At 36.1% G+C, this 13,497-nt stretch overlaps 1 protein-coding gene across 4 annotated transcripts in view; it reads left to right on the top strand.

The window, feature by feature from the left end:
- PTPRR (protein tyrosine phosphatase receptor type R) overlaps nt 1-13,497 on the top strand; it is a 283,034-nt gene that overhangs the window by 21,699 nt on the left and 247,838 nt on the right. For all 4 annotated transcript variants that reach the window (XR_010148362.1, XM_509221.8, XM_054663404.2 and 1 more), the window contains exon 2: nt 5,843-6,141. Coding sequence is in view for 3 of the 4 variants with exons in the window: in XM_509221.8 (XP_509221.2) it covers nt 5,843-6,141 (299 nt within the window). In the remaining variant the exon portion in view is untranslated. The remainder of the gene's footprint in view (nt 1-5,842; nt 6,142-13,497) is intronic.

Below are 13,497 nucleotides of genomic sequence, written 5' to 3'. Positions count from 1 at the left end.
CTTTACTAATCTTTTCAAATAACTAGCTTTTGTTTGACTCGTTTTTCTCTCTCTGTATTTTCAATGTAATGATTTCTACTTTTAACAGTTTACTTTCTTTACATTTATTTTACTCTTTTTTCTTGTTTCTTAAAGTGGAAGCTTATATTTTTGATTTGAGACCTTTGATTTGAGACCATTTAATGGTATAATTTTTTCTCTAAGCACTGTTTCAACTGCATCCCACAAATCATGTTATATATATGTATATACATATATATGTGTATATATATATACTTATAGGTTAAGGATTTTAAAAATATATATATTTATTGAATATGTAATATGTAAAAATAATTATATAAAGAGTATCAAGGAGTTAAAAAAAAGACTAAATGATGATGAAAAGAAAAACAAACTGTTGAAAAACAATATAAATAAGAGAACAACTAAAATAAAATGAGGTGTCTTTTTAAAAGTACATATATTGACAAGGTAATGCATTGGGTTCACATTTATAGAAGTATCACTTTGAATTAGAAATTTGAAGACAAGCAAAAACTTCATAATCCCTATACTCATTTACTAGGCTGGCTTTTTTTTTTTTAAGGTTTCTCTAATTGCTTTAATTCCGGTTATCTACATAGGTTTCTACATATGGATTCTCTTTTATTATTATTATTATTATTATACTTTAAGTTTTAGGATACATGTGCACAACGTGCAGGTTTGTTACATACATATACATGTGCCATGTTGGTGTGCTGCACCCATTAACTCGTCATTTAGCATTAGGTATATCTCCTAATGTTATCCCTTCCCCCTCCCCCCACCCCACAACAGTCTCTGGTGTGTGATGTTCCCCTTCCTGTGTCCATGTGTTCTCATTGTTCAATTCCCACCTATGAGTGAGAACATGTGGTGTTTGGTTTTTTGTCCTTGTGATAGTTTGCTGAGAATGATTTCCAGCTTCATCCATGTCCCTACAAAGGACATGAACTCATCATTTTTTATGGCTGCATAGGATTCCATGGTGTACTTGTGCCACATTTTCTTAATCCAGTCTATCATTGTTGGACATCTGGGTTGCTTCCAAGTCTTTGCTATTGTGAATAGTGCCGCAACAAACATATGTGTGCATGTGTCTTTATAGCAGCACGATTTATAATCCTTTGGGTACATACCCAGTAATGGGACGGCTGGGTCAAATGGTATTTCTAGTTCTAGATCCCTGAGGAATCGCCACACTGACTTCCACAATGGTTGAACTAATTTACAGTCCCACCAACAGTGTAAAAGTGTTCTTATTTCTCCACATCCTCTCCAGCACCTGTTGTTTCCTGACTTTTTAATGATTGCCATTCTAACTGGTGTGAGATGGTATCTCATTGTGGTTTTGATTTGCATTTCTCTGATGGCCAGTGATGATGAGCATTTTTTCATGTGTTTTTTGGCTGCATAAATGTCTTCTTTTGAGAAGTGTCTGTTCATATCCTTTGCCCCCTTTTTGATGGGGTTGTTTGTTTTTTTTTCTTGTAAATTTGTTTGAGTTCATTGTAGATTCTGGATATTAGCCCTTTGTCAGATGAGTAGGTTGCAAAAATTTTCTCCCATTTTGTAGGTTGCCTGTTCACTCTGATGGTGGTTTCTTTTGCTGTGCAGAAGCTCTTTAGTATAATTAGATCCCATTTGTCAATTTTGGCTTTTGTTGCCATTGCTTTTGGTGTTTTAGACATGAAGTCCTCCCGCATTGCCAAGTCAATCCTAAGCCAAAAGAACAAAGCTGGAGGCATCACGCTACCTGACTTCAAACTATACTACAAGGCTACAGTAACCAAAACAGCATTTGGTACTGGTACCAAAACAGACATATAGACCAATGGAACAGAACACAGCCCTCAGAAATAATGCCGCATATCTACAACTATCTGATCTTTGACAAACCTGACAAAAACAAGCAATGGGGAAAGGATTCCCTATTTAATAAATGGTGCTGGGAAAACTGGCTAGCCATATGTAGAAAGCTGAAACTGGATCCCTTCCTTATGCCTGATACAAAAATTAATTCAAGATGGATTAAAGACTTACATGTTAGACCTAAAACCGTAAAAACCCTAGAAGAAAACCTAGGCAATACCATTCAGGATATGTTATATTTTTATTTTAGTTCAGTTCAAAATATGTTCTAATTTGTCTTGTGACTTTCTCTTTGGCCCATGGATATTTAGAAATGTGTTTTTTTAATTTCCAAATTTTGGAAATATTCTTCTTTTCTTTCTGTTACTGATTCCTAGTTTAATTCCTTCATGGTCAAAGAGTATACTTTGTATAATTTCAGTTTTCAACATGTGTTATTTTATGGCCCAGTATATGATCTGTCTAGATTAATACCCCATAAGAACGTGAAAAGATTGTGTATTCTGGTGTTTTGGGTTGTGTGTTCTATAAACACCTATTAAATCCAGTTGGTTGATGGTGGTGTTCTTTTACAACCTTGCCTTTGCTTCTTTTCTTTCTCCTCAATCTACTTACTATTGAGAGGGAACAGTTAAAATCTTCGATGATAATTGTGAATTTTCCCATTTCTCCTTTCATTTTTGTCAGCTTTGCTCCATGAATTTTAAGCTCATTTTTGATGCATATATATTTAGGAATATTATGTATTCTTATGTACATTGCGTCATATGTCCATCATTATGTAATGTCCCTCTTTATCCTTGGGAATTTCTTTGTGCTGAATTGATATTAATATAGTCACTCCAGGTTTCTTTTGATTAGGTTTTCATGATATGTTGCTTTTCACTCTTTCACTTTAAATGTGTCCATATCATTATATTTGAAGTGAGTTTCTTGCACTTCTACACCTGCATCTGAGTCCAGGGTCAGGTACTGATAGGAGAGAGAGGGAAAAGAGCTATGATTGTTGGCTGCTTTGGAATTACGGCTTCACTAATAGATAACTTGGCTTCTCAGTCTTCACTTTTCCAAATTTTTACTTGAGTATATTCATAAAGCTGAAGTGAAGGAGGAAATAGGTAGCATTTGAGGATAGAAAATACAAAACTAATTCCAGACATTAGGTCAGTGGTCCTCAAACATCAGAGTTTGAACATAAGAATTCTATTATAAATCCGGATTCCTAGGCTACATCTATAGAGATTATGCTTTGGTAGTTCTAGTCTGGGGTCTAAGAAGCTGTATCATCATGTCCCAGGTAGCTCTGATACAGAGAACCTAAGGACAGCACTATGAAATTTTTTTTCTTACCTAATGATTGTGGTAGGACACCTAATATTACGCTGCTATCTTAGAACTCATTACTCAGGAACAAGGCAGGACTAAGTTCATTCACACAGACAAGTGGATAAGGTTGGAAATTTTTCATTGTGTTTCAATTGTGCTTCAACTTAGATTTTGTCCCTTTTTTGGTAGGCCAATTTTAGCACGCATTTGTTAACTGGACGTTTCTATTTAGATAAAGTGGCTCTGAAAAGACTTGGTGTGATTGATAATAAATAAAAAGAAAGATTGAAGATATTTGTGTAATTTACTCAGTTTGTCAGCTATTTCTCCTCTTTTAAGATATCTACTTTCCCCAATCTTCTAAGCTGCTTTTTTCTTTTTATTTACTATTTATAGAGAATCCAGAGTAGAGGAATTGCTAGTTTTTACAGCCTTTGCTTTCCATCAAGCCTTGTGTGACCAACATATACGTCTTGCATCTTCAGCAACTGTTTCACCAGTATCCCTTAAACTTTCATGTGGGGTTAAAAAGATGGGTTATTTTCTTAGCCCAAGTGCTTTATTCCATGATATAATAGTATGAGAATCATCTTCTTTTACCAGTAGCTTTATATTTTTGGACCACTTGAATTATATTTTATGTGGATCCTGAAATAGTAATGGAAACTAATCATCATGTCTTCAGTTCCGAGCATGCTAAATTGACCATAACTTTTTTAAAACAATCAAGCCACCCATAGTTTGCCAAAGATGATGATTGGACAATGATGACCCTTAAATAATTGTACACTTTATTTCTCCATATTAAATGAGTTCCTCGGATTTGGAAATGAAACTATCATTAAGAACATATGTAGTATAATGGAATTCAGAACAGGATATCTCAATGTTGTTGTTCTTACCACTGTTTTATCAATGGAAAATGGTGCCAAAATGTTTTAGATGTATATGAACTTTCTGACCACAAGGTGTTTATTTAGTATTTTACTAAAAAGTAATTTACTAAATAATATTGTAGTGTCCTAGAAGAGTTTCTACATTTCTGAAAGGAGAGTAATTTTCTTCTTTCCCTCTGAAAAACTATCTGATATCACTACAATGAAGTGATTCCTTTGGAGTTAAGAAATAAAATAATATACTACTTTCATCCTAGTTTACTTTTCTAATACCACTGATGTAGAGATGATTCTGTGCTTTGGGAAAGGTATATTGTATGCATAAATGAACGTGGGTCTCTCACCTAAGAGAAAATAGAGAAATTTACAATGCCCAGTAGCATGAGGACTAGATCTGCCATGATAATTCTATTGAATTTGGGCATGTAAATAGCTGAAATTTGCAAGAAAAACAAAACAAAGTACAGACGCTTGCATGATTTGGGAAGTAAAAGATAAAAATAGTAGGAGATTGGAGAAGAATTCTTGTAAAAAGAGGTAAGTAATTTTCTAAGGACAGCCCTTGTTACCACAGGCATTTCCAGTGAAAATCTGGGGTACCATTGCTAGGGACTATGTTATAAAACAGATCTCATGTTTGCTTTTCTAACTGGTATTTGACCTAGTAATATTCTTTTTGATTCATATGTATTATCTGTTTCCTCCTGTGGCCAGTAGCAAACAGGAGAAGCCATTATTCAATGCAATGAATATTTATCTAACAGAAGAAATAAAGATGAATGTATTTGTTACTAAATAAATTCAATTGCTCTAACAAAGATACTTAAAATAATAGCAGGTAAAACAATAGAAAATTGTTTTTCTCTCTAAAAATCGGAGTGGGAACTGTGAGGTTGGTATGGTAGTTTCACTTTCATCAGGGATCAGGATATTTTGTCTTAGTGCTCTACCATCTTTGACACATGGTTTCTACCTCATGCTCCTACCAGGCTGTCTGCATTTCAGCCAGCACAAAGGAGGAAATGTAGAAAGGAAGGCCATATCACATCTCTGCTAACATCTGTTTACTCACATTCCAATAGCTATAACTTGATCAAATGGCAATGCTTAGTTGCAGGGAAGACTGAGAGAAATGTAGTCTCTATGTAGGTGGCCATATTACTTACACAAGTAAGGAGACGATGGATATTGTTCAGACTGCTGAAAGTTGCTACCACAATAAGTACACTCAGATTTCTTACCTCAGAGAGCTTAAATACTCTGTAAGCGTGAAGAAAACTGTTCATTGTAATACAAGCAATAAGTATGAAATAAGAATTGTAGGAAATGCTTATATTTAAGGAAAGCTTAAATATGATAAAAATATTTATAATTTCAGCAGCAGATAGGACATCCAGGAATAGAATCCCAACTAGGTATTGAAACAATGGGTGTAGATAAAGGAGGAAATTTCTTAGCAAAAGTGGCATCAGAATATCTGAAAAATAGAACTTTTTCAAAGTACACCCACTTTTATCCACCTAAAGTCTTTGAGAGGCCTTCATACCACCAGGTGTATACTATTTGTTGAGGATCATGAAGCAGAGAAAGAAATATGGAGACTAACCTAAATCCTTCACAAGTCTTAAAGCCTCTCAAGAAAGGGTAATCCTCTTCATCAGATATATCTACCTCTCTTACTGAATAGGGTCTTTGATATTGTTTCTGCTTCTTCCCTATTTCAGGGTGCTTTTCAGGAAACAATGATCATTTTTTGGCAATTAATCAGAAGAAGAGTGGGAAGCCGGTATTCATTTATCAGCATTCACAAGACATTGAGAAGAGCCTGGATATAGCCCCACAAAAAATCTACAGACATAGCTACCGTTCCTCTTCCGAAGCTCAAGTAAGCAAACGCCACCAGATTGTCAATTCAGCATTTCCTAGACCTGCATATGACCCGTCTCTCAATCTGCTGGCCATGAATGGTCAAGATCTTGAAGTGGAAAATCTCCCAATCCCAGCAGCAAATGTAATTGTGGTGGTAAGTAGTATGTTAAACTGATGCTGAGGCTGATGTTGATTCTTTCCTGTCATTGATGCTTGAAAAAAGAAAAACACTGATTGTGAATAGTTATCAATGAATCCCAACGGGTATGTACCACAGCACTTATTCTGTGGTACTTCTAATTTCTTACTTGACTGTTGTCTGTTTTCTTCCTCTTACGACATCAGAAAACTTGTCTGTATCCTCCGCTCATAGCAGAATGCATGGTACATGGTAGATGCTTCATAAATATTTGAATAAAAGATTACTTTAGGAAGGCCTTATAATTATAGTTGATTATATCTTATACTGAGCCTCCTACCTTCTGTGAGAATCTATTTTAAGCAGATAGGCCTTAGTCTCAGCCTGTGAAAATAAATAATACTTATTGAAGATCCTCTGGTCACTTGACTCAAATTACAATAAATAAGACAACTGAAAGGGGATGTGTGGTAGAGGGAGAGTAGTTTTCTGTCACTGGAGCAAATAAAATAAGTTGGGAGTAATTGATAGATAACATTTTTGATATTACTGAATAATAACCATTCTTTATTAATAAAAGTGATACAATGATCCCATTGCTTATGTTCTTAAAGTTCCCTTGCTTGTATAACCCAGGTCAGAGGTTTCCAAATTGTGGAGGTTATCATAGTTTAAATACGTACTGAGGTTGACACCCTATTTGAACTATAGTCACTCTCTGGTTTAACATCATTATAGAAGGATCCACATTGAAACTACAAATCAGTAGTTAAATGGTTGTTATTGCATCTCTGCTCCAAAATATAATCAAATGAGTTGATTTGTGAGGCCAAGATAATTCAATGAAACCATGTTTGCATTTTGGCAACTCCTCTATGCACCAAATGTAATTAAATTTAACAAGCTTCTTTTTTTTCTTTATTTTTTTAACCTACTACATATAGTATACTTTACTTAATATTGAGAATCAAAGTTCCATTTGTCAATGTTTTCAGCTAGCATACACTCAGTATTTATTATGATCTAGTTTCCCCTTGGGATATCTGGAAACAGAGACAAATGAAATACAGTCTCTTGTTTTGCTTGGAAAATGTCCAGAGGGAAATATCAATAATTCAATAAAAATCATAAGCTAAGAACACAAGATGAACTCTTGTTAAGAGAAAATATGTGGGTCACTTGGCATCCTGAAATACTTGAACAAGTTTTCTGCATTTACATGAGTAGCAGATGTTCTGAAGGTGAAAGTCATGTACTCTGTCTCTTCAGTGAAGATAAATGATGTTAATGATGTCTCTGTATCTGGAGATGCTCCTGTTAATGCTAGGGCTCATGGGAGATATTTCCTTAGTGACCGTCATATACCCATAGTCATCAACTCTTAAAGTCACTGTGAATTACAGTTCAAGAGGCTTGTTCTATCTTGTAATGTCATGTACTGTCTAGTTAATTTAATATTATGGACAATAAAAGGCACCAATGAGGAATTCTGGCAGGTCATTTCACTTTCAGCTTATTTGTGGTTTGGAGATTGATGAAGAAGCTGTGCTTTTCCTTTGGGGTGATGATTACATAGAGGCAATAGGCAATTTTGCTGCATTAGCTTTCCCTAGCCTCTAACCATGCTGTGGCTTTGGTAGCTGGCAACGCCAATTGCCAGTCCTAATGTTTCCTGCAATCCACTTAGATTACTTATGTGCATGATGATTTAGCAGCAAAACTGGGGAGGCAGGGTTATTTTTTAAATAAATCAATAATGTTTAGCTTCCTCAAAAAGCAAAGGAGTGATGCAATTAAATGTCAGCTGATTTGAAGATCCATTCCATACAGAAAATGGATGTATGGATGGGGCATACAGGAAGCAAGGGATATATTCTGGGGCAGCATAATGACTTTAATGGAATAATTGATGTGTGTTTGTGCTTATCATATGTACACGTGTATAAAACATATATATCAATGCAGACCTTCTTGTTTGAGGGATATTGCAGTGGTACTAAGAATTATTTTGAGACTTAATTTATACTCAAATAGACCATGTTCCTGATTATCAGTATCTTGAACTAGAGAAATTATAGGCATTTTTTTTCCAGCCAGGGTAAAAAGCTACACTCAACCTCTAAACTTTATATGTAACTTCTAAGACTTCCTAGCTCAGAAGGAAGGATCAAGCATTTTTCCTCCAATACTTCTTTCTTTCTTGTTTCAACTATCATTGGCGATGAGTTTTAGAATGCTACCTTTAAAAAGGACATGAAAGTTGTGTCTCTCCTCCCTTCCTGATTCCCAATTGCCAGCGCAAAGCATTTCATAAGAGCATTTGTCCACAAATGAATTTTTTTCCTCTTTCTTCTTTTTATTAGTAATCAGGAAAATTTATAGTTTATTTGTTACAAGGAGATTACAACACAATTAGAATGTTTATCCCAAATAATGCTAACTATGTTCCGGAACTCAATTAAGAAGCTGTTATTAGGATTTCTGTGCAAGTACAATGTAGAGAAGATATTGAATGCCTCAAGGTCAGTACTATGGTAAGAGGAAAAAAATACCGCTTTAGATGAAAGTATGCTGTAAAATCCATAGCTCTTGTCACTGGATCCTCAGGATATTTGTCAAGACACAAGGCCACAACACCAGGAAGGAGGGAACACAGAGGTGCAAGTGAAAATGGTGGAATGGTAGCAACTACAGGCCATTTCAGTTCAGCATAGGCTGCTGAGTGAAGAATGTTCTAGCCTGGACAGAAATCTGAGCAAACTGAAGATTAGTAAGGCTTGGGAATATAAGGGGTGGATTTTGACATCAGTGAAAGGGCATGGAAATGGGAAGATTATGATTTACTCTGTGAGATGGACTCGTGGGTAAGAAAAATAAAGGAAAGGAGAAGATGGAGGAGAAGAAAGAGGAAGAGGAGCAGCAGGAGAAGGAAAGGAGGCAAGAAAAGAAGGGAAAAAGAAGGAGGGGGAAGGGAGGAGAGGATACAGAGGCAGTTTTTAGGGAAGCAGGAAGCATTCTGTGAGCACATAGGAAGATGGTGGTGAGTTTCCAGGGGCTTGCGATCCTCTCCTTGAGATCCTAGAATCCTAAAATTTCTTGTCTTGCTCACCACTCACCCAGATCAACACATAGACAGATATTCTGTTGTTTCTGTGACACAGAAAATTCTTTGCAAATACTTTTTATCAGGTATTTGACTTAGAAAGCTATTAAAGCCAAAAACAGGTGATATCTATGGGTTTTAATTACATTCTAAACTCGGGTTTATGGCATACCTCAGCTTTGTTCTGCTGTTGACTACCTTTTGGATTCATCTTATAGGTAAAGTGATAATCTCTAGACATTACGTGAAGGGCTTTGAAAGTCCAGCTTTCTCATTGCTTTGCCACAGTAAAGAAATTTTGTAGCATTTACTGTGTGATGTGGATAAATAACTGTTGGATACTTTTTCAATAGACAAATTGGTTTAATTATAATTTTATATTTGTGTAGTAGATTACCCAAAGGATGGGCTTAGTCTATGTACACATCAACAGAATTCAGCCATGTCATGGAAGATGTATTGGTGAGGAATATGTTGTTGCAAGTGATGACAAATCCAACCCAAACTGGAGAAAATTTATTGGTTCAAATACCAACATTTTGTAGCACATTTAGCTTTAGATATGGTTCAATCAACATTTAACATTTATCCTGACATAGGAGAAAGTTAAGATCCCCAGGATATGTCTTAAAATACAGACTGTCTGCCATTGAGCACTATGCTTTAGTACAACCTATTGGATTCGTTATATTTTGACCCTGAAAAGTCTCAAATTTGTGAAAAACTACAGTAGCCTGTATACTTCTTGACAGTGATTACTTACATAGTAGGGACAATAGGTCTGTGTTGAGCTGTGGAGAAGCAGATGTCTAGGCTTATTCTTGAGCTAAGTGACTTGCTCATGGTGGGCAAACTCAAAGAAAGCATGGTTCAAACACAGGCTTTAGGAAATTTTTTGAATTAATATGTGTTAAGGGCATATGGGATCAAAATAATATAATACCAAGTCCAAAATACTAAACTGGTGAAATGCGAAAGCCTACTATAATGTGAGGTGTGACTCAGATGTGCTTCAATATAGTCCCAGAACACTTGTCCCAAGTTCCTAGATGGGATGCATATAAAGCCCTAAGATAATAAATCTGATTTTAAAAGTTGCAACACAAGGAGGTTGGTTAAACAACAACTACTGAAAGTACATTCATGCAAATTTACAAACGGAAAAGGAGAAATCATAGAGCAATCTGAGTCCATATGAGAAATTAAAGAATGATAAGGGAGGCATCACAAGTGAGTGGAAAAAGATTATTGACCACGTGAGACTGGCACAGTTGAATAGCTTTTTTGCAAAAGATATCATGATAGTGATAAGTAAATTATTTTTTGCTAAGCATAAAACATTGATAGTATGCTAAGAACTATGCAAGTATTACCTCATATAATTGTTACAGCAAGCCTGTGGCAACAACAAAACTATTATCTCTGATTCTTTGCTTTTCTTTCTCTCATAAATTATTGGAACATGCTGCTAACTAGTCACTGTATCCACTCTTTCCCATTTTTGTTATGGTGATCTGCAGAAAGTTTGAATCAGATCATATCACACCACACACACACACATACACACATTCACGACTGCCTTCTCATTGCCATTGAACTAAAATTCAAACATTTTCCCATGGCCTACAACCTACATCACCTGGGATCCAAGATTCCCAGAACTCTTGCCTAAGGATTCTGATTCCATAGTTCTAGGATGGATCCCAGGAATCAATGCATTCAGGAAGCATTCTGGAGGATACTTGGGTTTTCAGAGGTTTGGGAAGCATAGCACATCACCTGGCCTATCCCTGTGTCTCTGAGTCCATCTCCTACCACTCCACTTCTCCTTAACTTCCTGCAAACTGCTCTGGCCTTCTCTCTTCCTCAGGACAGTGAGCCTATTCCTGCCTGAATCAGGAATTTTACTCTCGCTGTTCTACCTAGAATAATACACTTCCTGCAAATCTTGTGTCTAGCACATAATGAAGGCTCATTAATTATTTTTAAATTAATAAATAAATGTCAAATAACAGAATGCAGTTGTTTTGGACATTGAGATGATGAAAGATTTCTTATTGCATTTTTTTACTTCAAACTGCAGTAAATTTCCTACTTTTTTCTTCACCTTATTAGTTAATTTTTTTTTTTAGAAGGAGTCTCGCTCTGTTGCCCAGGCCACAGTGCAGTGGCATGATCTTGGCTGACTGCAACCTTCGCCTCCTGGGTTCAAGCGATTCTCCTGCCTCAGCCTCTCAAGTAGCTGGGACTACAGGCACGCACCACCACGCCCAGCTAATTTTTTGTATTTTTAGTAGAGGCGGGGTTTCACCATGTTGGCCCAGCTGGTCTCAAACTCCTGACCTCAAGTGATCTACCTGCCTCAGCCTCCCAAAGTGCTGGGATTACAGGCATGAGCCACTGAGCCTGGCCCCTACTTAAATTTTTAACAGACAGCTTGCATAGTTTTCAGGAACAAATTTCAAAAGTAGAAATGTAAAACCAAAAAGAAAATAAACATTGGGAACATATGCCATCACTGAAAGAAGGAGGGCGCTGTCTTACACCTAGCCAGAGTGACACTGTTTAAAACTACAGCTTCCAAAGACATTTATGTCCACCTGCCTACATTATTTTTCTTCGTAGTACTTATGAAGCACTTCTAGCTAATACCTTTTATGTCTCTTTCTTCCCAAGTTATAATGTATGTTCCACAATGTTGAGGTTTTTTTTATTTTGTTCCTGCTGTATTTCCAGTGACCACAATGATATAGGGGCTCATAGCTATTTATTTGATGAAAGAATGAGTTGATGCCAAAAGAAACACAATTCAAAAGCTTGTAATTAAATAAATAGTACATCTCATTATCAAGAAAATATGATTGAATATGCAATTTTAACACTTAATTACCTATTACATGATCTCATTTTACATTTTCTCTCCCCACCTAGAGTAGAAATTCCATTTAAAATATACTTGTTTTGTATCTATAACCTTTCAATAGCAAATGCAAAATAGCTAGTCAATGAATATTGATGATTGCTCAATCTATTCCCAGGATTCAAAATCATTTGAGTTGACTTAAAGGATCCACAATAGCCATTTCACAGATACTAATAAAAAATAAAATACAGCTTTCAGTTAGATTTTATTTTTAAGAAAGTCTAGAAAAAGAAATTCAATGATCTACTCCAGAAGTTTGGTTGAACTTTTGTTCTGCTCTTAACTTAATGTTAATGCTTCCTATTAAATTATAAGATCTTCTTATATAATCACCTTCTTATGTAATCGCCAGACTTGCATTGCAGAAAGCTTTATGCTTAGATTTCCCCAGCTATTACTGTATCCTTGCAAAATAGTCTTGAAGTAGAAATTCCGTTCTTGAGCTTGGCATCCTGACAGTCATAACTGTCACCATCTGTTGCTTTTCACCATTTCTAGCTATTAAAGCAGCAAGGACGATGCTGGAATGCACTCTGGAAAAGCTAGAGGCTAAGCCTCAGCAATGTCTGTGTGAGGTTACAACCCTGGACCACTCAGTGCATCTGCTTGTTTGGGATCATACACATTCAATATTAGGATGACTCAAGTCTTAAGAGAGCTGGTTTAATTGATTGTCATTACTAAAGATAGGCCTTGCTCTCCAGGTGCAATGAATGAGCGGGGAATAACTTAGTAATATTTTTGTTCTAATTCCAAAAATTATGCATTTTCATACAGTTGTAGAATATTTAGAAAGTTTAGATAAGGAAAAGGGGAAATAAAAACCATCCATAACCAGCCAGGCGTGGTGGCTCAGCGTGTAATCCCAACACTTTGGGAGGCCGAGGCTGGTGGATCACGTGGTCAGGAGATCGAGATCATCCTGGCCAACACGGTGAAACCCCATCTCTACTAAAAATACAAAAAATTAGCCAGGCATGGTGGTGGGCGCCTATAGTCCCAGCTACTCGGGAGGCTGAGGCAGGAGAATGGCATGAACCCAGGAGGCAGAGCTTGCAGTGAGCTGAGATTGTGCCACTGCACTCCAGCCTGGGCAACAGAGCAAGACTCCGTCTCAAAAAAAAAAAAAAAAATCCTTAACTGTTAAATAACTAAGGTAATCTTGCTCTCTATATATATTCTTTTCTATGTACAGGTATGCATGTATTTTTTACAAAAGTATGAAATCTGCATATATGTGCTTTGTAATTTTTTAGTTTTATGTTTACATTATGGATGGCTTTCCAAGTCGTTAAGTATCATTGTACAGCATCACTTTTAACAGCTGCTAAAAATTTCATTGTAT

This window comes from Pan troglodytes, chromosome 10, assembly GCF_028858775.2.
Source record: "Pan troglodytes isolate AG18354 chromosome 10, NHGRI_mPanTro3-v2.0_pri, whole genome shotgun sequence".
NCBI classification, from domain to species: Eukaryota; Metazoa; Chordata; class Mammalia; order Primates; family Hominidae; genus Pan; species Pan troglodytes.
Note: the sequence above shows the minus strand (reverse complement) of the source record. Positions and strands in the feature narration are given on the sequence as shown.